This window comes from Oncorhynchus tshawytscha, linkage group LG07 (assembly GCF_018296145.1).
Source record: "Oncorhynchus tshawytscha isolate Ot180627B linkage group LG07, Otsh_v2.0, whole genome shotgun sequence".
NCBI lineage: Eukaryota > Metazoa > Chordata > Actinopteri > Salmoniformes > Salmonidae > Oncorhynchus > Oncorhynchus tshawytscha.
This window is the reverse complement of record NC_056435.1, coordinates 10,382,874-10,408,097: the sequence shown is the minus strand read 5'-3', so window position 1 is coordinate 10,408,097 and position 25,224 is coordinate 10,382,874. Positions and strand designations below refer to the sequence as shown.

Here is a 25,224-nt window from a genome sequence, read left to right as displayed (position 1 = left end):
TAGGAGGAGGGAGCAGTTGGAGTATTTATTTCCAATCATTATTTTATCTGTAAAGATGTACATTTTTCAAAGATGTATGTTATGTTATGCTATGTTATGTTACGTTATGCTATGTTACTTTATGCCATGTTATGTCATCTGTAAAAGTAGAAGTAGTAGTTTGACCCAGCCACTTATGAGATGGTTTTATGTCATATTCATTTTGGTCACTAGAGGGAGCATACTCACATAACATTACCACAAGCCTTCTGGTTTTACATGTTTGCACATAACTCACTTTTTTGGTAATTCTGGACTGAAACAGGAATAAAAAAAATTGGGGCTATTACAAGAAAGAAAGAAAAATATATTTTTGGAAGGTTTTGAAGTTTCCTTATCTCACCTGAGGAAAGGTCCTCGTGGTTATTTTAGTAATAGAAGGGCATAACCAAAATGAGCAAATCAAGATTTAGTTATACCTGTCTATGTATTTAAAATTCTGAAAGGTTTTCCAACTTCACTAAATATATAATTGCAAAGCCTAATAGCCAACCAACTTCACAAATAGTTGTGCCAGTGACCAAATGGACCCTTGTGCTGATCCTATTTATGTTAATTGCACGCGCCCTCTAACCTGAGGCCTAATCCTTGCGCGCGCCCTCTAACTCAAGGCCTCTGATTCGCGCGCCTCCACCTCTGATCCTTGCGCGCTCTTGCACAAATCTGTGCGGGTTTCCTGGTCAGTCCAGTCCAATGCGTGTACCCCGGCCTAACTGGGTTGTGAAGGGGGTTGTGGGCTCAGTTTGAGAGCGCGCTTTAGCTGCTCGTGCCACAAGAGGAGATTTGCAAAGATGCGTTAGCGAAAAAACTGCAACATATTTCAATGTCGTTATTATTTCCTCTTCTATTTTTTTCCCACTAATTTTAACTTTGTTTCGAAACGAATGATGACATGGACTTTGCATAACGAGGAAGGCATTTAATATCGGATGTCAACAGCATTTTACGCACCGGTTAAACACGGCGGAAGGGATGCACTTGCTGCTGACACTTTTTGACGAAAGTCAATTTAGCATTGCTTATTTGCTGGGAAACTCTATTTCATTGTGATACGGCGTTTAGTTGCATGCATTAGCGTTTATACAATCGTTGTCAGTATTAGTTTGTGGCTGTAATTATTTGAACCGCCTGACAAATATCAACGACATTGATGTAGGACAAGAGGACTGATTCATCGGTGCATTGCTTGATCCATTCTTGAAAACAGTGTTCCTTCTGGACAAGATCTGGGGATGAGTAGATGGGTTATTAGACAACCATTACCGGGTTTATGTAGGTCGGCTCGGTCTTCACTTAACGTTGAATAATTTGGCTATACCGCAGTAAAGCCTCAACCATGTATGCTGGACGGAAAAGAAGAAAACCGGTGCAAAGAGAGTAAGTGAGAGTTTTTTTAAACGTTGCATTGGCTTGCACAATGTACTAAAATGGCACACCATAACGTTATTATTTGTTATTATTTGATAATATATGAAACAACGCTATATGACATGATAGTCACTCACGATCCATCCAAATAGCATGTATATATCTTCAATATTCTTTGGTGCAGACAGATTTGGATATTTATATATTATAAGCAGTATGTTTATCCTATACAGTGTATTGTGTCCGGATAATGATGCATAATGTCCTAAATAAAAATAACATTTTTTAAAATTTGACTCCTAATCATGATGAGGTCAAATGGTTGAAGTGATGTTCAATTCAGATGGAGAGAGATGATTCCATTCGAATCCTAACGAACCCATGCCAGTACTCCGGGCACAGGTGCAGGGCACGCAGTGCTCGTGCTCATCATTCTCAGGCCTTTTGTATTCATTTTCGTTTCAGTATTTTTCATAGTTCAGTGTGCCATTAATGTATCGTGTGAAACGTTCAAGTACTTGTGTCTTGACTATTAATATTTTTTTCACACTGTATTTACAGTGTTATTGTTGCTTATCTATAACTGTTTAAAAAATAAGCTAAATAGGAGCAAAAATAATAGGTAAATTTATAAGAAAATAAGAACATAATTATAATCATATTGTTGTTGTTATTGTTATTATTATTGATGTGATGATTATTTATTATTAAACTTATATTATTATTATTAATACCAATATTTAATTATATGCTTTATCATTTAGCATCGAAGTGAAAGACCAAAAGTGAGTACTGAGTGGTAATATGTCCACTGTTTACCTTCTTATTAATATTGAGAGAATTAGCCTACTGGCTTCATAATTTCCTCTGTGATTCCCTAATAAACCCCATGTCTCTTCTCCTGCTCAGAGAGAAACAGACAGCTCCATCTGAAGGGACCAAGTCTAACCCATCAAAGCGCCACCGGGACCGTCTGAACTCTGAGTTGGACCGTCTGGCCAGTCTACTGCCCTTCCCAGAGGAGGTCACCTCCAGCTTGGATAAACTCTCTATCTTACGGCTCAGCGTGAGCTACCTGAGGACCAAGAACTTCTTCTCAGGTGATTGTGTGTGTGTGTGTGTGTGTGTGTGTGTGTGTGTGTGTGTGTGTGTGTGTGTGTGTGTGTGTGTGTGTGTGTGTGTGTGTGTGTGTGTGTGTGTGTGTGTGTGTGTGTGTGCGCGCATGTGTGTGTGCACGTGTGTGTGTTGGCTGCAGGTAACTGTGTGGAGGTTTTAAGCTTAGGATATGCACTATAGTGACTTAGATATGACCAGTTATTTGGACATTTCCTTAAAAATAAAATATAGTTATTATATATGATATTATTTATTTGAAATTGGACTTTGTGCTGAAAATAAGGTATTAGATTGTATGATCCCAATTCCTTCTAAATGTGTTAAATAAATGTGTTGTATTGGCGAGGCCTTTCTAAGAAATGTTGCAACGCTGTATCCTTTCACATTTTCTTCCCAAGACACACCACCACATACATGATGCAAAGACAGTACTGAACTACTCAATAAACTCATCAATGGCATACAGAAACATATTTCTATCCACTTTCTATGTCCGAATCACACCTTTACAGTCCTTCCTGTCTTAGGATGATGCTGCAGGGCCGGCGCTGAGTTCTGGCGCTGGTGATGCCTCTTGCATAATTGAAAGGAAATGAGCTTCAATCATTTATAAGACGGGAGGGAGGAAAATGTTTGTTTTAGACAGTCGATTTTATAATGGTTGTTGAGGTGAGTCGAATGGAAACAGTGGGCATGACCCCGACTCTGCCGTGGGTAAGAGCTGTGTTGAAGATGCTGCAAGGGGAATGGAAAGTGCATAGCTGCAAGAGGAGAGGAGAGGCTAGGAGGGAAGGGCAGGGTTGAGATTGCTTAGGGGACTATCTTCAAGGCACACCTGAACAAAGCTAAAATATTGTGGAGATGTTTCACCTCAATGACTGCTGGACCTTACTACCCAATGTTTATGGTTTTAAGAGATTTCATCTGAATAACTGAATAACGTCACGTAGGTTCCCTCCGTCTATTTGGAAGTGGACGGGGAGATTGGAGGTTTGCGTTTGGATCCACGTGTGTCTGTGGAGAGACAATAACAGAGTTACTATTTGAGAGGACTCCACAGGGAGTTATTTGAATTGAATATACCAGGAGCAGAGACTCCCAGGAAGTCCCTTCCTTCCCTCCCATCTACCATACTGCTTAACATAAACTGGAGGAGAGGAGGATATTGGAAAGAATGAAAGGAGGGGAGAAGAACTAAAGGACTAAATGTATGATGGGTCCTCCTGAGTCCTCCGTGGCGGTTTTTCCTGTGATCAACAATATGATCACGTGTGAACAAGTCTCTTTGGATAAAAGTCACTGCTCACTGACGTACGTGATACGTTATGTTACACTATAGATCAACAATTGGTTAAATGTAAATGGAAGGAACTGTGTTTCATTAAATGGATTGAACACTTAAAATGGTATAACTGCATTACATCAGCAGCAATGTAAATGAACATGAACAGTGTAATACTTGAAGGAAGAATACAAATCTGATCACATGTTTTGAGTAGAGCATGGCTAGCTACTATATAACCTAGTTACAGAATATAGCTGTGGGTCTTCCTGCATTCGATGGCACCATTTTGCACCAGTTCACCCAAACTAAAGGGTACAACATGGGTATACCACTCTTGTGTAGCTTTTGTAGTGAACCATTATTTATGTGAAAATGTGAAAAATGCTATTTGATGTGCAGGGATTAGATGAGCTATGTTATGTTTTACAGGCTTTTTAGTGAAGAGCTTGTGTGATTTTTAAATGGAAGTTTAGCAACATGCCAGCATAGCTCTTTAGATTCAACTGGCAACTAATACGTCATCACAGCATTTGTGCTGTGCAGTAGGATGGCTGAGGATTCTGGGTAATGGAATGTGACGTGGCTTTCTTTTTATAGGTTTTGACCAATGGGTGGTTGACTGAGGTACAAGTAGCCTCGCACTGTACTTAATTTAACATTGGTAGATCATTAGTTGAATGGTTTTGCCACTGTGCCCTGGGTCTGACAGAGGCTGTTAATGAGTCTGACCATTGGAGATATTCAGAGTGGCATTGGAGTACACATAGGGAAATCTTTACAGGGTTTTTGTCACAAAGAAGGAGTGGTCATGAGAGAGAGGGAAAGGGATAGGGATAAGGGAGAGGAATAGGGAGAGGGATAAGGAGAGGGAGAGGGATAAGGAGCGGGAGAGACAGGAAGGGTGGGTGTGTGGGTATGGGTCACATAAGGATGGAAACAATTAAGCCAGACCGTAAAGCCTGACTTATTTGAGTTTTTTGGTCATGTTTTGCTAATGTCATGGTAATAGCCTTGTGTGGCTCAGTTGGTGGAGTCTGACACTTGCAACGTCAGAGTTGTGGGTTTGATTCCCACAGGGCGACCAGTACGAAAATGCATGCACTCGCTACTGTAAGTCCCTCTGGCTAAGAGCGTCTGATAAATTACTCACATGTAAATGTTAAGCTGTGACATTACTCAGCTGAGCTCTTTCCAGATGTGCAGCTTAGTGTCGAAAATCATTCATGTGGTGACAATTGAATATTGTGTAAAGACCAGTTTATAAAGAAATGTTCACACACTAAAGCGCTATTTCTTTCTGGCGCTAAGGAGACGCAAGTGTCAAACACACGTTAGTCTGCAATTTCGTCATCACTGGCACACGGGCATTTTCCAGCCCTAAAGCGAGGTTCGGCAATTTATCTCTCTTTACATCATCTCCCTTGTGCTGAGGTGGTAGGGGTGGCAATATTTGAGGTGTGTCCTCGAAAACAATTGTTTTCCCCCAATTTCATTTCATTTGATTAAAAACCAAACATAGCCTACCCTGACCTTAATCGAGACTGGTTTAACAGCATCGCATAGGTGCGTATTTTATCCTGGCCATTATCCAGGTAACCTATGAATAAAGGGGTTTCAAATGGCCTACTGAGAGTGCTTTGAAATATTATGTCGTTTTATTTCCCTCATACATTTTCATTATTCACAATGCACCTCATTCGATTACCAAAGACACGCTACTCCAAACTATTCAGTCCTCCATATCAACTGCTGATATATATATATTTTTTTTAAACCTGCCTCAAACATAGGCAACGATACAATTGACAGAGGCCTAGTAATTTGTATAGACGTGCGAATGTTGTGCTTAAAAACATTTAGGCCTTAGTGTCCAATCAAATCAAATCAAATTTTATCGGTCACATACATATGGTTAGCAGATGCAGATGTAGCGAAATGCTTGTGCTTCAATTTCCGACAGTGCAGTAATATCGAACAATTCCACAACAAATACATAACACACACAAATCTAAGTAAAGGAATGGAATATATAAATATATGGATGAGCAATGACAGAGTGGCATCGGCAATAGATAGTATAGAATACAGTATATACGTATTAAATGAGAAAATGCAAGATATGTAAACATTATTGAAGTAGCATTATTAAAGTGACTAGTGTTCCGTTTATTAAAGTGGCCAATGATTTCAAGTCCGTATGTAGGCAGCAGCCTCTATGTGCTAGTACACTGTGTGTACACAGTGCCATGGAACAAGAGAAGCCATTTAACATGTCGTGCTTCTGACCCGATCCTATTTAGAAATATTGTTTTCCATTTCATATTAAGCCCCCTGCTACCCTTACCCTAAGCCTAGGCTACTAAGCCTGGTTCAACTGTCGTGAGTTGGGGTGGGTATTCTATGTTCTATGTTGTGTAGTTCTATGTTTTGGCCGGGTAGGGTTCTCAATCAGGGACAGCTGTCTATCATTGTCTCTGATTGAGAACCATACTTAGGCTGCCCTTTTTCCCACCTGTGTTTGTGGGAAGTTGACTTTGTTTCGGGCACTTAGCCTTTAGCTTCACGGTGTGTTTCTGTCGTGTTTATTGTTTTGTTCGGCGTCATTTTCCAAACAGCAATGCGTCGTGTCTTTTTTTTATTTTATTATCCCGGCCTTGCAAAATAGCCCATCCGTAAAAGGTGTTTAATGCTTCATTCGTCAGAGTGCCTTGACTTGAAAATATTGAAAATATATCCACCCCCATCTCCAAAGAGCGCCTCTCATCGGGTTAACAAAGACACTCTCCTCCAAAACGTATTTAAATGATTCAGTCCTGTAATGCGGTATCAAAGGTAGGCCTGGGCTATATCTTGCTATTCGAGAACGTGCCTCACACATACAATACAATTCATGGGAGCCTAGTATTTCTTATTTGAGGAGAAGTGCAATGCGTAAAGACATGTAAGGCTCTTGTTGGAAACACCGTTTTTTGGCGTGTTTATTTTTGAGCTATTACTCGTTACTGTAGCCTATGCTATTTAACTGTAGTATCAATCCACAATGGACCAGGACAAGCAGAATTGGAGTTGACAACGCAAAGACGTCAATGACCTACAGAACGTGAGACAAAAGCATGTCGTATTAAGCCAGTGTGTTGCCAAGCCCTCGTCACATCTACAACTTGTTTATTCATCAAAACCCAGCCCTTTCACGCCACCGCCAGCTATTGTACTCATAATTCCCGGGTGTGAAAAATAGCAAAGAAATATTTCTGACACCCCCCTCAGAACCTATAGTGCTACCGCCAGCGCTTAGATTAATCATTGTGTTAGGTTTGTTAAGATAGAGCACTAAAAGTTGGATATTGGTAGACTAAATTATGAGAAGATTTACAAATATGCTTCAGATGAAACTGGTCGTAAGTGATGCCTAGGATGCCTCAAGCAACCTCAGAGACTAAGTAAATAGAAGATATTTGAAAGTCATTTATCAACCGTTGTGCCCTCCTTATTGAATGTTCTTAGTCATTTTGAAAGAGGTGTTGAGACTGTGTTATACTGTGGCGGCTCAGGTGCGGGACGCAGACCCCGCTCCACCACTCTGCTCACCCCACTTTGTTGGCACCTCTGATGCGGGGACCCACTTTGCCGACCCCGGACTGGGCACCCTCGTAGCGGGCCCCGGACTGGGCACCCTCGCTGCGGGCCCTGGGCTGGGCAACCTCGCTGCGGGCCCCGGACTGGAGGCCGTTTATGGAGGCTCTGGACTGGAGACCGTTTGATTTAGAGAAAGCGCATTGCTTCTTTTCGATGTCTCTCCAACTAGAGGAGATGAGGTGATGATGGTGTTGTTGTATTTTCTGGTTGCGTTGTGCCGTCACACTAACCCGGTCACCCCCTCCTGTGCCTGCCTCCTCTCTAAGCTCTGTTTAATTGAGTGTATCTCCACGTTTCCTCTATACACTCGGTTGTAAAGGCCTCCTGCAGACCGTTGCCACGGTTGTCTCGCTCACAAAGGATGGATTCCCCACTCAACGTGGGTTACAAATGTGCCTGACTGTCTTAAGACAGCTTTACGTCACAGCCTTGGCTTTGTGTTGAGTTACAACGATAGCTCAACCTCAGTGGCCGGAGTAGAGTAGATCTGGTGTGTTTTTACCTCCATGGTTCGATTGATTTGAATGAGTCTCAACCATGACGGTTCCAGGTCATTTTGGTAAATGAACTCCCTGTGATTTTGCATGAGAGAGAGGAGGCCCGGTGCTAACGAGCTTATGACTGGTCCATGATGAATTGACTAGAGCCAATGGGAAAGTAATGGATGAGGACATTGTGGACCACACGGAGCCAGAGAACAGGATAGATGTATGTGAAACTAGTTAAAAAGCCAAAATAAGTGGATGGCTAGAGAGCAAAAACAAACAAAGAAACCGCACTAGAAAGTTCAGTTCCAAGGCTTGAATATGAAAGAAATATAGCTTTTATAAGTATATTGTTCAACAGCTCTTCTCATAACTAGGCCACAAAATAAAGTGTCTCTTTTGTTTTTCAATGTATTCCTACCAATGTGCTGTCATTACAATACGCTGAAAAGGAGCAGTTGAGGATTAAATTATTTTGGAATAAAAAACAACAGGGTTAATCCACTTATATATTCCTTTGAAAAGGAAAAGAAGAAGGGATATGGGTGAAAAAACTCCAGCAGCACACCAGAATCAAACCTTGTGGACACAAAAGGGCCAGTCTTGTGCTGCTATGTCAAGGTAGCCAGTCCAGGAATACATTGGTCTTAAAAGGTCACTTTGGTGTGATTACCAGAGTGTACCTTCCCATCAACTGACCTATTTTCTCATGGTTCAACCTACTGTAGTGCCCAGTGCTATTAGAGAGAGAGATAATGAGATTCAGCAGATGAAGAAGAAACTGAACTAATAGTCTCTCTCTCTCTCGCTCTCTCTCTCGCTCTCTCTCTCGCTCTCTCTCTCTCTCTCGCTCTCTCTCTCTCTCGCTCTCTCGCTCTCTCTCCAAATTCCTGCTCTTTACCTTACACCATCAGACTGTCAACAAGCTTTTCTTAATTCCTGGAAAAACTGTCTGGTATGCCTGATCCCATAGAATGCATTCCTGCTAATTAGGTGAGTGCATGTGTGTGTGTGTGTGTGTGCGTGCGTGCGTTCGTATGTGTACGAAGCACTGTCGTTATGTTCCATCAAGGAACCCCCCTCACACACACAGACACACACCGTGCTCTAGCCACAGGCCTCCATATTTTCACAACAATGGCCGTGTTTATTTTGGCTAAGCCCGAACCTAGTGCCCAGTGTGTTTGTGTGTCTACGTGCGTGCCAGTGTGTGTGTTGAACTGAGCTCAGCCCTGGTCACTTATCAGGCTGAAGCTTCCATACAGATCAGGCCGTCTTACGTGAGGAGTAGAGGAAAACAGACCCCTGCCAACACAGCTTACAGTTTCCTTAATTGCTTTGCCAGCTTTTAGGTAAACTTTGAGCATGATAACAATTTTAGCCAGAGAGAGGCTTACTGTCGATTTGTTGAAGCTGTACTGTAGCTTACTGTTGAAATAGAGACATGATGACCTACGTGTTCCCTCCTCCTTCTCCATCTCAATTCAATTCAATTCAAGGGGCTTTATTGGCATGGGAAACATGTGTTAACATTGCCAAAGCAAGTGAGGTAGATAATATACAAAAGTGAAATAAACAATAAAAATGAACGGTAAACATTACACATACAGAAGTTTCAAAAGAATAAAGACATTTCAAATGTCATATTACGTATATATACAGTGTTGTAAGAATGTACAAATGGTTAAAGTACACAAGGGAAAATAAATAAGCATAAATATGGGTTGTGTTTACAATGGCGTTTGTTCTTCACTGGTTGCCCTTTTCTTGTGGCAACAGGTCACAAATCTTGCTGCTGTGATGGCACACTGTGGTATTTCACCCAGTAGATATGGGAGTTTATCAACATTGGGTTTGTTTTTGAATTCTTTGTGGATCTGTGTAATCTGAGGGAAATATGTGTCTCTAATATGGTCATACATTGGGAAGGAGGTTAGGAAGTGCAGCTCAGTTTCCATCTCATTTTGTGGGCAGTGTGCACATGGCCTGTCTTCTCTTGAGAGCCATGTCTGCCTATGGTGGCCTTTCTCAATAGCACGGCTATGCTCACTGAGTCTGTACATAGTAAAAGCTTTCCTTAAGTTTGGGTCAGTCACAGTGGTCAGGTATTCTGCCACTGTGTACTCTCTGTTTAGGGCCAAATAGCATTCTAGCTTGCTCTGTTTTTTTGTTAATTCTTTCCGATGTGTCAAGTAATTATCTTTTTGTTTTCTCATGATTTGGTTGGGTCTAATTTTGTGAAATCTTGGTTGGTGAGCGGACCCCAGACCTCATAACCATAAAGGGCAATGGGCTCTATGACTGATTCAAGTATTTCTATCCAGATCCTAATTGGTTTGTTGAATTTTATGTTCCTTTTGATGGCATAGAAGGCCCTTCTTGCCTTGTCTCTCAGATCGTTCACAGCTTTGTGGAAGTTACCTGTGGTGCTGATGTTTAGGCCAAGGTATGTATAGTTTTTTGTGTGCTCTAGGGCAATGGTGTCTAGATGGAATTTGTATTTGTGGTCCTGGTGACTGGACCTTTTTTGGAACACCATTATTTTGGTCTTACTGAGATTTACTGTCAGGGCCCAGGTCTAGCAGAATCTGTGCAGAATATCTAGGTGCTGCTGTAGGTCCTCCTTGGTTGGTGGCAGAAGCACCAGATCATCAGCAAACAGTAGACATTTGACTTCAGATACTAGTAAGGTGAGGCCGGGTGCTGCAGACCTTTCTAGTGCCCGCACCAATTCGTTGATATATATATGTTGAAGAGGGTGGGGCATAAGCTGCATCCCTGTCTCACCCCACGGCCCTGTGGGAAGAAATTTGTGTGTTTTTTGCCAATATTAATCGCACACTTGTGTACATGGATTTTATAATGTCGTACGTTTTACCCCCAACACCACTTTCCATCAATTTGTATAGCAGACCCTCATGCCAAATTGAGTCGAAGGCTTTTTTGAAATCAACAAAGCATGAGAAGACTTTGCCTTTGACTTTGACTTTGTACCAATTAGGGTGTGCAGGGTGAATACATGGTCTTTTGTACGGTAATTTGGTAAAAAGCCAATTTGACATTTGCTCAGTACATTGTTTTCATTGAGGAAATGTACGAGTCTGCTGTTAATGATAATGCAGAGGATTTTCCTAAGGTTGCTGTTGATGCATATCCCACGGTAGTTATTGGGGTCAAATTTGTCTCCACTTTTGTGGATTGGGTTGATCAGTCCTTGGTTCCAAATATTGGAGAAGATGCCAGAGCTAAGGATGATGTTGAAGAGTTTTAGTATAGCCAATTGTAATTTGTTGTCTGTATATTTGATCATTTCATTAAGGATACCATCAACACCACATGCCTTTTTGGGTTGGAGGGTTTTTATTTTGTCCTGTAGCTCATTCAAGGTAATTGGAGAATCCAGTGGGTTCTGGTAGTCTTTAATAGTTGATTCTAAGATTTGTATTTGATCCTGTATATGTTTTTGCTCTTTATTCTTTGTTATAGAGCCAAAAATATTGGAGAAGTGGTTTACCCATACATCTCCATTTTGGATAGATAATTCTTTGTGTTGTTGCTTGTTTAGTGTGTTCCAATTTTCCCAGAAGTGGTTAGAGTCTATGGATTCTTCAATTACATTGAGCTGATTTCAATAACTAGAGACATAAGCAATAACTAGAGACAGTGTTGGGACAAAGACGCTCTTATCTGAGCAAGAACCCGTCCCAGCCACGGTACCCACTATTAAGGCCAGGAAATTGTTGATCATTGTGTGTCAGTCACACATTTTTCTGCTTTAAGTGGCAATTAATGCTCATTAAAAGCTGATGGAGCGGGGACTGTTCCAGTGCTCTGCTGCCGAGCTGTCACAAGGCATTGCAGTCTCCTGATAGCTATCCGCTACTCTGAGAGCGCCTCAATAAAAATGAAAGGGAAAACAGTCTCCACAAAACGAAATGGAGAGGGAAACGTGCTGTGACGAAAGCTTTATGCTACCGAAATTGATATGGTAATGGTGATATGACATTTTGTGACATTCAGTTGGCCTAGCGTGCTCTTTTGATCAGAGTTTTGTTCATGTAATGTATTTACTTATTTGGTCCATCATGACTGGAAGCAGGAGCTTGATTGCCTGTGGGTTGTATTTGTTTTCAGCTGAGATGCCGCTGACTTAATTGTTGGACCAATTCACATATGACATGCAGTCTCAGCCTTCTCCAGAGCATTGCCAGGCCCTATGAAGGTCCTTCTTGACCAGGTCCCAGTCAAGTGTATTTGTCATATCCACAGGATACGCATAGTGTACACGCTACAATGAAAAGCTGCCTTGGGGATTCACCTCTCAATAATGTGACAACAACTATAGAAAAAGATCAGTAGTAAAGGATACATTTGATGAAATATAATATAAATACAAGGAAACCATTCTACACATTTACAGTGCAATATTTACACGTGTGTCGGGAAGGGGGATATAGAGAGCAAAGTGTTTCAATTGTGCAGTTTAGTAAATAATAAATAGATGTCTTAATAGCAGCAGTTGTGATGTGTGTGTAGAGTGAATTTGTGCGCTCGCGCTCGTGTGTGTGTGTGCGCTTGTGTGTGTGTGTGTACACTTGCCAAGCAAAGCAAAGCGCTGGGAAGGAGAGCTGGTGGAGGGAGAGCGAAAGGCTGTACAAATCCACACTGACAGATTCACTGCTACCTGGGCCTTATTGGTCACGTCAATGTTTACATTGTCTTAGACTGACACACAACTGCTTCTGGCAGACGTGTAGTCGGGCCAAATTCCGTACGTCTCGGTGTGTGTGTATATGTGTTGTGCGTATATATGTGTGAGGCTGTGTGAATGAGTGCACGTGTGCTAAGATGTGGAGAGTCAGCACAAATGGTCAGTCCCGGTTCACGTGTTCAGCAGTCTGACGGCTTGTCCTGGGCCCCGTGCTCTGATACAGCTTGCCAGGCAGTACAGGAGTGAACAGCCCGTGGCTGGGGTGTGTGGGGTCCCTGATATTGTTGCGGGTCTTCCTTAGACAACGCTTTGAGTAGATGTCCAGTGGGGTTGGGAAAACGCCGCCCCCGACTATTTCCCACCAGATCCCTGTCACTTTCACTGTGTGTTTATTGGGGGGCCCTTTTCTTCTTCTGTTTGTTATATTTACTCCCGGGAAACACTGTCCATGTGATCAATATTTCATCTCTTCTGCTTTTCAACTATCGTATGGTGTAACCCGAACCCACATGTTATACTGTAGGCCTATAGAGCTTATAGGGTGGACTGAAATTGATACATAGGCAGAACGGTGGTATGCTGTACATTGTTGGGAGTCACTGCTACGGACGGTTGCAGAGCATCAACAGCTTTATTTAACCAAGAGGCAGACTGATGTTTGCCTTTTATAATTAGTGTGTAATGAAACCAGCAGACAAAACAAGAGATCCATAAATTAGTCCGGTTAGTGCCAGAGCCTCTCTCTCTCTCTCCCAGCTGGGCCACCCCAACTGTGCCTGCCCTGCCCCCTCTGGCCACCAAATGACATGTGTGTGTGTGTGCGCGTGCGTGCGTGTGTGTGCCCTCCCCTCTCTGCCACACCATTGAAACAGTGAGAACCCATGTCAGTTCTGCCAGTTGGCTAGCTACAGTATTGTCGCCCTGTAGGCAACATCAAACAGGATCAGGGCCACCATGCAGTGTATATATGTGTGTGTGTGTGTGTGCGTGCGTGTGTGTCGCCCTGTAGGCTACATCATCCAGCGTCAGCTAGCGTCAGACACTCCTAGGGGAACTGGAATTGCCGATGCATCAGTTCTTGGAAGTGTTTTGTTGGTAAAGAGGAAGTGTTGTTGGTGACGAGTGGTGCACAGCGCACAGAGGTTTGGCTCAGCTGGATTCAAAGCCTGGTGTTCCCTTACTCTGCATAGTGACATAGTTACACACGTAAGAAAACACAGTTATGTGTTCTTGTATTACAGCATGATCATGTACACTAAGGCCAGTGTTCCAGACTGTACTTCCATGTAGGTCAAAAAACAATTCTGACTTAGCATGTCCTCAGCTCTGTCTTACCATTTCAGAATCAGCTTCCTCCTGCTACCGACATCAGGAAGAGTGGCTATTGGTGTCAAGCTGCTAAGCAATGGGGGTCTGAAATCCCCCCCAGCTCACCCAAACTAGATTACACCCGTATTCGGGTATGGGGTGTAATTTGGGAGCTAGCCCTGACAGCCAGGGGGATTCATTGAGTCCGGTACAGCGTGGCTATATGCTTGGAGTGGGTAACCTTGGCAACGCGAGTCATCAACAAACCACTGTAAGCCAATTTACAGCTCATTGCAGCATCAAAATGTATCACAGGAAGTGAAAGGAGTCCTCTTAGCCAGCTACACGGTCCTCTCCAACTGTACTGTGTTACATGTTCTGCACTACTCAACTGTCCTGATCGGATCAGCTGATTAAAACCATATTATGCAACAATGATGCTTGTGGTGACCATGATATAGTGGTACTGTGATCATGTTAGCTGTCTGTTGATGCTGTACTGCTGTCCTCACCCTCAGAGGAACAAAATGCTTTAAGACAGTCTGGAAGAGGAAGAGAATGTAATAGTATACTTTAATATCCCTTTGGGAAATGCTTTGCAACAAAGTATGTGCTTTTAAAGACAGAATCACAAAGAAGTCCCGGGGAGGGAGAGAGATTTTCTCACTCGAGAGACCTACTACCTTTTGACAAAATAAACATCCTCATTTTAATCAAGTTGACAGCATCAAGGACATGTCACAATGGGATCTGGCAGGGAGCCAAACACACATGTTTATTAGTCTCTGAGGACGTCTTGCTTCTTCAAGGTTTCTTTCTGGACCATTTCTCTGAGCCATGTGTGTGCTTTCCTCTCAGTTGAATGCCATCACGATTCATTCATGGATTTATTCAGTGGAGTGTGGTGGAGGCTATTCAACTGAGAGCTCTCGCTCTCTCTTTAAGCTTTCAGTATTACCTGGGGTAGTCAGTCAGTCAGTCACAAAAGCACTCACAAAATCATAATCTTGTAACTTGTGACCTTCGTATTGTTTTCCATTAAAAAAAAATTTTAAGACTGCGTACTTGGTGGTTGATTGGGATTGACAACAAGAGCGTAACGGTAAGGTAGTGTTCTAGTGGTTCTTCAGTCCGACCGCGCTTTGCTTTTAAAGGCGATGTTCCCGCGTTCACGGTAAACGCTGCATATGTCAGCGCAAACGGAAATGACCTTTAAATGGTGCATAGCAGACAAAATGTGATCCGATTGAATCCTGGCCTAAATTGTATTGTAGTTGTGTTTGGCTGCAGGTACTCTAGTGGTTAAGAGCGTTGTGCCAGTAACCAAAAGGTTGCTGGTTTGAATCTGTTGATGTGCCATTGAGCAAGGCACTTAACCCTAATTCCTTCTGTAAGTCCCTCTGGATAAGAGGGTCTGGTAAATGTGAAATGTTGTATTTACACTGTGTTGTCCTTATTTGTGTGTTTGCTGTTTGGGGTTTTAGGCTGGGTTTCTGTACAGCACTTTGAGATATCAGCTGATGTACGAAAGGCTATATAAATATATTTGATTTGATTTGATTTCCCTTTATGGGCATCCAAACACCACTGTTTCCAGGATAGGCCATCTGCTCTGCTGTGATCTGAGAGCAGGCAGATTAGGGCTTACGTAACACTACATCGCTTTTCAGTTCATGTTATTATCATCTGTGTGTGTGTGTGTGTGTGTGTGTTGTAGCAGTACATACGGCACTCTTCAGATGTTGTTTATACTAGTGGTTAATGTATTTATTTATGCAAGTGGTCCTGTTTATGCGAGTGGTTCTGTTTTCTAATATAAAGGATGGTTTGGATGGGGAAGGGTTTGTGAGGGTTGTGCTAAGCTACACCTGTTCTATTTTTACTTCCTGGTCTTGAGCCTCCCTGGTGTGTGTAGGGGTTGTCGCCCCCAACCCAGAGAGGCGCTGATCTTCTGCTAGAATGGAGAGTGGAAGTAGCCTGGGTACCAGTCTGTTTGTGCTATCATTCCACCCTTGCCACTCCTTGTTTGGCATGACAACAAGTGGCAAGGAGTGGAATGATAGCACAAAGACTGGTACCAAGGCTAAAGTGGAAGCACCGTAGACCAACTTTCTAGTGCAGTGTCGTAGTACAGCGTTTAAATAGCCTGGCCCCAGATCTGTTTGTGCTTTATAACCAAATCCTATGGTCATGTTTGGCATGACAGTAACCATAGCAGTTGGTGAGACGGCACTAACAGATCGGGGACCAGCCTGTAACGTTGTAGTAGCGTTGTATTATCGCTGTAGTAACATTGTATAGTGTTGCGTCCCAGGCAGCATCGCTCTGTCTCTCTCTCTGTCTGTCTGTCTGTCTCTCTCTCTCTCTCTCTCTCCTCTCTCCTCTCTACTGCACCTACTCAGCCACTCATGAAATCCATGTGCTATGTTGCATGGCATACTAGCTGTATAATTACCATGTTTGATTTCAATTATACAAAAGTTCACGTCATGTCATCAGCATAGAATGGCCTTAATCACAATCTTAATAATGTAGCGCAGTACCAAGCTAAATATAGGGTCATGTAACGTGATTCAAAGCCTTCAGCATTGTTATTGTACTGCACAGCATGACTGAGAGATATCAATGAGGCTAAAATACTCATGTACTATTATGTCCAGTTCCTGCATCTCACCGACAGGCAAAGGGAAATAGCATAACATAAATGGAACAGTCCTCTAATGAGGGAACCATCTCAATATTGTACAATTTCCCTTCAGTCCTGGAGTAGTGCTTTCAGATTGTATGTAGGCCTATGCTCGGGGCTTGAACGATCTAGTGTTTACCCACTTTTTGCAGGAAAAAAAGAATTCTTGAAAATATAGGGACGGTAATCAGCATTTTCCCACCTATGTGTTTGTTGCCTCTGCGTCACTGCTGACAACCTGAGATTAGGTTGAATGTTCTCTCCCCTACAGTTAGAGATGGGGTTTAGCAGGAGGATGTTGTGACCTCAACTGGGATTGACCTTGTTCGTTTGGGCCATTAGCTACATACCTATTTTTCACACGTCCCATTGGTTTCTCTTGGCCCGTGGTGTGGTGGTGGGCAGTTCATTCCTTCCCCTGTTTTTGTGTGTGTGTGTTTCTGGGTAGTTATCATTAATGATTCATGAATCGGGGGTTCTGGGTTGGGGGGGTGAATGTGTGTCCCCAACACAAGCTGTCGCACTTAACGGGTCACTGTTTATGTCACACACACACACACTCAATTGATGATGTGCGATTTGTGGGAAGGGGGAGGAAGAGGTAGAGGAGGGAAGAGGGTTTCAGCAAAGGAGAGTGAGCGCTAACTGTAAATTGATTCATTTGTGTTCATGGTTGAACTTGTAGCTATCTGTGACAGTATTTAGTAGAGTAGTTCAGATAGCTTTAAAATAGTACAGCGCAGTAACTATTTACATTAGTACAGTAACCATCTTTAAAATAGTACAGCATAGTAACTATTTACATTAGTACAGTAACCATCTTTAAAATAGTACAGCATAGTAACTAATTACATTAGTACAGTAACCATCTTTAAATATTACAGCCTAGTAACTATTTACATTAGTACAGTAACCATCTTTAAATATTACAGCCTAGTAACTATTTACATTAGTACAGTAACCATCTTTAAAATAGTACAGCCTAGTAACTAATTACATTAGTACAGTAACCATCTTTAAAATAGTACAGCATAGTAACTATTTACATTAGTACAGTAACCATCTTTAAATATTACAGCCTAGTAACTATTTACATTAGTACAGTAACCATCTTTAAAATAGTACAGCCTAGTAACTATTTACATCTTTAAATAGTACAGCGTAGTAACTATTTACATTAGTACAGTAACCATCTTTAAAATAGTACAGCATAGTAACTAATTACATTAGTACAGTAACCATCTTTAAAATAGTACAGCGTAGTAACTATTTACATTAGTACAGTAACCATCTTTAAAATAGTACAGCATAGTAACTATTTACATTAGTACAGTAACCATCTTTAAATATTACAGCGTAGTAACTATTTACATTAGTACAGTAACCATCTTTAAAATAGTACAGCGTAGTAACTATTTACATTAGTACAGTAACCATCTTTAAAATAGTACAGCATAGTAACTAATTACATTAGTACAGTAACCATCTTTAAAATAGTACAGCGTAGTAACTATTTACATTAGTACAGTAACCATCTTTAAAATAGTACAGCATAGTAACTATTTACATTAGTACAGTAACCATCTTTAAAATAGTACAGCATAGTAACTATTTACATTAGTACAGTAACCATCTTTAAAATAGTACAGCGTAGTAACTAATTACATTAGTACAGTAACCATCTTTAAATATTACAGCCTAGTAACTATTTACATTAGTACAGTAACCATCTTTAAAATAGTACAGCATAGTAACTATTTACATTAGTACAGTAACCATCTTTAAAATATTACAGGAACCATCTTTAAAATAGTACAGCATAGTAACTAATTACATTAGTACAGTAACCATCTTTAAAATAGTACAGCGTAGTAACTATTTACATTAGTACAGTAACCATCTTTAAATATTACAGCGTAGTAACTAATTACATTAGTAAAGTAACCATCTTTAAAATAGTACAGTAACCATCTTTAAAATAGTACAGCATAGTAACTAATTACATTAGTACAGTAACCATCTTTAAATATTACAGCGTAGTAACTATTTACATCTTTAAATAGTACAGCCTAGTAACTATTTACATTAGTACAGTAACCATCTTTAAAATAGTACAGCATAGTAACTATTTACATTAGTACAGTAACCATCTTTAAAATAGTACAGCGTAGTAACTATTTACATTAGTACAGTAACCATCTTTAAAATAGTACAGCATAGTAACTATTTACATTAGTACAGTAACCATCTTTAAAATAGTACAGCATAGTAACTATTTACATTAGTACAGTAACCATCTTTAAATATTACAGCGTAGTAACTATTTACATTAGTACAGTAACCATCTTTAAAATAGTACAGCATAGTAACTATTTACATTAGTACAGTAACCATCTTTAAATATTACAGCCTAGTAACTATTTACATTAGTACAGTAACCATCTTTAAAATAGTACAGCATAGTAACTATTTACATTAGTACAGTAACCATCTTTAAAATAGTACAGCGTAGTAACTATTTACATTAGTACAGTAACCATCTTTAAATATTACAGCGTAGTAACTATTTACATTAGTACAGTAACCATCTTTAAAATAGTACAGCATAGTAACTATTTACATTAGTACAGTAACCATCTTTAAATATTACAGCCTAGTAACTATTTACATTAGTACAGTAACCATCTTTAAAATAGTACAACGTAGTAACTATTTACATTAGTACAGTAACCATCTTTAAATAGTACAGCCTAGTAACTATTTACATTAGTACAGTAACCATCTTTAAATATTACAGCCTAGTAACTATTTACATTAGTACAGTAACCATCTTTAAATAGTACAGCGTAGTAACTATTTACATTAGTACAGTAACCATCTTTAAATATTACAGCCTAGTAACTATTTACATTAGTACAGTAACCATCTTTAAAATAGTACAGCGTAGTAACTATTTACATTAGTACAGTAACCATCTTTAAAATAGTACAGCGTAATAACTATTTACATTAGTACAGTAACCATCTTTAAATATTACAGCATAGTAACTATTTTCATAAGTACAGTAACCATCTTTAAATATTACAGCATAGTAACTATTTACATAAGTACAGTAACCATCTTTAAAATAGTACAGCGTAGTAACTATTTACATTAGTACAGTAACCATCTTTAAATATTACAGCCTAGTAACTATTTACATTAGTACAGTAACCATCTTTAAAATAGTACAGCATAGTAACTATTTACATTAGTACAGTAACCATCTTTAAAATATTACAGCGTAGTAACTATTTACATTAGTACAGTAACCATCTTTAAAATAGTACAGCATAGTAACTATTTACATTAGTACAGTAACCATCTTTAAAATAGTACAGCGTAGTAACTAATTACATTAGTACAGTAACCATCTTTAAATATTACAGCCTAGTAACTATTTACATTAGTACAGTAACCATCTTTAAAATAGTACAGCATAGTAACTATTTACATTAGTACAGTAACCATCTTTAAAATAGTACAGTAACCATCTTTAAAATAGTACAGCATAGTAACTAATTACATTAGTACAGTAACCATCTTTAAAATAGTACAGCGTAGTAACTATTTACATTAGTACAGTAACCATGTTTAAAATAGTACAGCGTAGTAACTATTTACATTAGTACAGTAACCATCTTTAAAATAGTACAGCGTAGTAACTATTTACATTAGTACAGTAACCATCTTTAAAATAGTACAGTAACCATCTTTAAAATAGTACAGCCTAGTAACTAATTACATTATTACAGTAACCATCTTTAAATATTACAGCCTAGTAACTATTTACATTAGTAAAGTAACCATCTTTAAAATAGTACAGCGTAGTAACTATTTACATTAGTACAGTAACCATCTTTAAAATAGTACAGCGTAGTAACTATTTACATTAGTAAAGTAACCATCTTTAAAATAGTACAGCGTAGTAACTATTTACATTAGTACAGTAACCATCTTTAAAATAGTACAGCATAGTAACTAATTACATTAGTACAGTAACCATCTTTAAAATAGTACAGCGTAGTAACTATTTACATTAGTACAGTAACCATCTTTAAAATAGTACAGCTTAGTAACTATTTACATTAGTACAGTAACCATCTTTAAAATAGTACAGTAACCATCTTTAAAATAGTACAGCATAGTAACTAATTACATTAGTACAGTAACCATCTTTAAATATTACAGCCTAGTAACTAATTACATTAGTACAGTAACCATCTTTAAATATTACAGCCTAGTAACTATTTACATTAGTACAGTAACCATCTTTAAAATAGTACAGCGTAGTAACTATTTACATTAGTACAGTAACCATCTTTAAAATAGTACAGCGTAGTAACTATTTACATTAGTACAGTAACCATCTTTAAAATAGTACAGCGTAGTAACTATTTACATTAGTACAGTAACCATCTTTAAATATTACAGCCTAGTAACTATTTACATTAGTACAGTAACCATCTTTAAATATTACAGCCTAGTAACTATTTACATTAGTACAGTAACCATCTTTAAATATTACAGCCTAGTAACTATTTACATTAGTACAGTAACCATCTTTAAAATAGTACAGTAACCATCTTTAAAATAGTACAGCGTAGTAACTATTTACATTAGTACAGTAACCATCTTTAAAATAGTACAGCGTAGTAACTATTTACATTAGTACAGTAACCATCTTTAAATATTACAGCCTAGTAACTATTTACATTAGTACAGTAACCATCTTTAAAATAGTACAGCGTAGTAACTAATTACATTAGTACAGTAACCATCTTTAAAATAGTACAGCATAGTAACTATTTACATTAGTACAGTAACCATCTTTAAATATTACAGCCTAGTAACTATTTACATTAGTACAGTAACCATCTTTAAAATAGTACAGCATAGTAACTATTTACATTAGTACAGTAACCATCTTTAAATATTACAGCGTAGTAACTATTTACATTAGTACAGTAACCATCTTTAAAATAGTACAGCGTAGTAACTATTTACATTAGTACAGTAACCATCTTTAAAATAGTACAGCATAGTAACTATTTACATTAGTACAGTAACCATCTTTAAAATAGTACAGCGTAGTAACTATTTACATTAGTACAGTAACCATCTTTAAATAGTACAGCGTAGTAACTATTTACATTAGTACAGTAACCATCTTTAAATATTACAGCCTAGTAACTATTTACATTAGTACAGTAACCATCTTTAAATATTACAGCCTAGTAACTATTTACATTAGTACAGTAACCATCTTTAAATATTACAGCCTAGTAACTATTTACATTAGTACAGTAACCATCTTTAAAATAGTACAGCGTAGTAACTATTTACATTAGTACAGTAACTATTTACATTAGTACAGTAACCATCTTTAAAATAGTACAGCATAGTAACTATTTACATTAGTACAGTAACCATCTTTAAAATATTACAGCGTAGTAACTATTTACATTAGTACAGTAACCATCTTTAAAATAGTACAGCATAGTAACTATTTACATTAGTACAGTAACCATCTTTAAAATAGTACAGCGTAGTAACTATTTACATTAGTACAGTAACCATCTTTAAATATTACAGCCTAGTAACTATTTACATTAGTACAGTAACCATCTTTAAAATAGTACAGCATAGTAACTATTTACATTAGTACAGTAACCATCTTTAAAATATTACAGCGTAGTAACTATTTACATTAGTACAGTAACCATCTTTAAAATAGTACAGCCTAGTAACTATTTACATTAGTACAGTAACCATCTTTAAATATTACAGCCTAGTAAGTATTTACATTAGTACAGTAACCATCTTTAAAATAGTACAGCGTAGTAACTATTTACATTAGTACAGTAACCATCTTTAAAATATTACAGCATAGTAACTAATTACATTAGTACAGTAACCATCTTTAAAATAGTACAGCATAGTAACTATTTACATTAGTACAGTAACCATCTTTAAATATTACAGCCTAGTAACTATTTACATTAGTACAGTAACCATCTTTAAAATAGTACAGCGTAGTAACTATTTACATTAGTACAGTAACCATCTTTAAAATAGTACAGCGTAGTAACTATTTACATTAGTACAGTAACCATCTTTAAAATAGTACAGCGTAGTAACTATTTACATTAGTACAGTAACCATCTTTAAAATAGTACAGCGTAGTAACTATTTACATTAGTACAGTAACCATCTTTAAAATAGTACAGCGTAGTAACTATTTACATTAGTACAGTAACCATCTTTAAAATAGTACAGCGTAGTAACTATTTACATTAGTACAGTAACCATCTTTAAAATAGTACAGCATAGTAACTATTTACATTAGTACAGTAACCATCTTTAAAATAGTACAGCGTAGTAACTATTTACATTAGTACAGTAACCATCTTTAAAATAGTACAGCATAGTAACTATTTACATTAGTACAGTAACCATCTTTAAAATATTACAGCCTAGTAACTATTTACATTAGTACAGTAACAGTACAGTAACCAACCAACCATAGTCACAAAGTGCATGGGTATGCACTCAACCACGCAGCCATATATTTACAACAGTACAATACCGTTTACTGTTACAGTATTCAGTACAGTAGCCATCTATACCCAGTGCACTCAGCCATAGAGTCACAGCCAGAAGTAGGGAGGTTAGAGAATGCCGGTGGTGGCCCGCCCCGACGGAGTCGGTCATCTGTACACTGGAGCTGAGGAGCTCCTATTCTGATGTTTATATTGCTTGTTGGCTGCCACCACTCTCTCCATTATGCCAACAGGAAGTGTTTGTGTTCGGTAAGCGGGCGGCAGGCAGGCACTCCCCTTGTTCTACGGAGTCAAAAGCACTTTCTGTTTCCTAGGCGCCCCGGGCGTTGTGTGTGTCACAGGCTTCTGCCGCTGCTGTGGTGTCATCAACACGTGGCACGGCACACAAATAGGCCCTGGTGTTAATGTTTGATGGCTAACATGTCTCTCCTTTTGGTTCCACTACACTGCACTCTCTCTCAGTGAAAGCTCTCATCACTCCCCTGTTCATTCATTTAGACAGGTGTGATGTATTGGCACTTGCCGTCAAGCTACAGTAGCTAAGGCTAACGTCATAGTGGATTTTCTCATATCTGGGCTGTTGATTTCTGGGGCTAAGTACGTAGAATGTTCGGCAAGCACTGGGTTGATTATGAGCATTCCAGAGTCCAGTTGATCTCCATGTTGAATGAAAGAGTTGATTGTGTTGGAGAGATGGGATAAAGATGAGGTTCTAACTGAAACCTGTTCTGTTCTGTTCTGTCCAGAATAGCAACAAGCAGCCGATTCTTCTTCTTCTTCAGAATACCACCGCTACACTATTTGCACCAACGTGTTAATTCATGTTTTATAAGGAGGATCCGGGCCGCCCGGTTCCACCCAGTTGATGTTTAGCCTCTCTTCCACGTCCTCAACGGCTTACGATGTTGACAACGACCCAGGGCGCAGCAGCGACCAGAAAAACAACAGCGCTAACAGAGACGACAACTCTAGATTTCAGGGAGCTAGGGAAACAGCCCCGCTAACTAGGAATACTCTTCCTAGTTGGCGGGAGAGGAAGAGAGAGAGAGAGAGGGAGAGAGAGAGAGAGTGAGGACAGACTGACACACTACTGCTCTACTGCTTCCTTGTGGAAATGAGACACAGATCCGTATTTATCACTCCAGTGTTAATCTGCAAAATTGTAATTATTCGCCTACCTCCTCATGCCTTTTGCACACATTGTATATAGACTCCCCCCTTTGTTTTCTACTGTGTTATTGACTTGTTAATTGTTTATTCCATGTGTAACTCTGTGTTGTCTGTTCACACTGCTATGCTTTATCTTGGCCAGGTCGCAGTTGCAAATGAGAACTTGTTCTCAACTAGCCTACCTGGTTAAATAAAGGTGAAATAAAAATAAAACAAATTCATGAGAGCAACGTTGGGTGTGTGAGAGGGTAGCATGTTTTTAACCCCAAGCTGACAGATAGACAGGCACTAGACCCTGTGTAGTGTACTGTAATGTACTGTAGTGTAATGTACTCTACTGTACTGTAGTGTAATGTACTGTACTGCAGTGTAATGTACTCTACTGTAATGTACTGTACTGTAGTGTAATGTACTCTACTGTAGTGTACTGTAGTGCACTGTACTGTAGTGTATTGTAATATACTGTACATGGAATGCTATGAGAGTTTCTATCATTCAAATCGTTCTACTTGTTTGGACAATGAGTTTCAGGGGATCGCTGCATGCATTGTGAAACAATTAGTATCTCTGTTTCGCCCTCCAGTCGCAGAGACTGTGTTGGGGTCCTGAGAAGTACCATTGGTCCAGCTAAAGCCAATGGGAAAGAGGCCACAGAACTCCCACAATGCCTTTGAAGGAACAGGCCGATGTCGACCGAGGCAGAAAGCCTTCAATCTCTTTCCAGTGCTTCCCCTGGGCTTTTAACCTTTAAACTTCTCCATTTGTCTCCGTCAAAACAGAGCCAAATCGTTCTCATTGAGGAGCAGGGGAACATTGTT

At 39.3% G+C, this 25,224-nt stretch overlaps 1 protein-coding gene across 1 annotated transcript in view; it reads left to right on the top strand.

Annotated features, from left to right (window-relative positions):
* Positions 1-752: 752 nt before the first annotated feature.
* LOC112235169 (aryl hydrocarbon receptor-like) overlaps positions 753-25,224 on the top strand; it is a 92,039-nt gene continuing 67,567 nt past the window's right edge. The window contains exons 1-3 of the mRNA XM_042324088.1: positions 753-1,416; positions 2,172-2,192; positions 2,317-2,507. Of these exons, the coding sequence (XP_042180022.1) occupies positions 1,376-1,416; positions 2,172-2,192; positions 2,317-2,507 (253 nt within the window). The 5' untranslated portion in view covers positions 753-1,375. The remainder of the gene's footprint in view (positions 1,417-2,171; positions 2,193-2,316; positions 2,508-25,224) is intronic.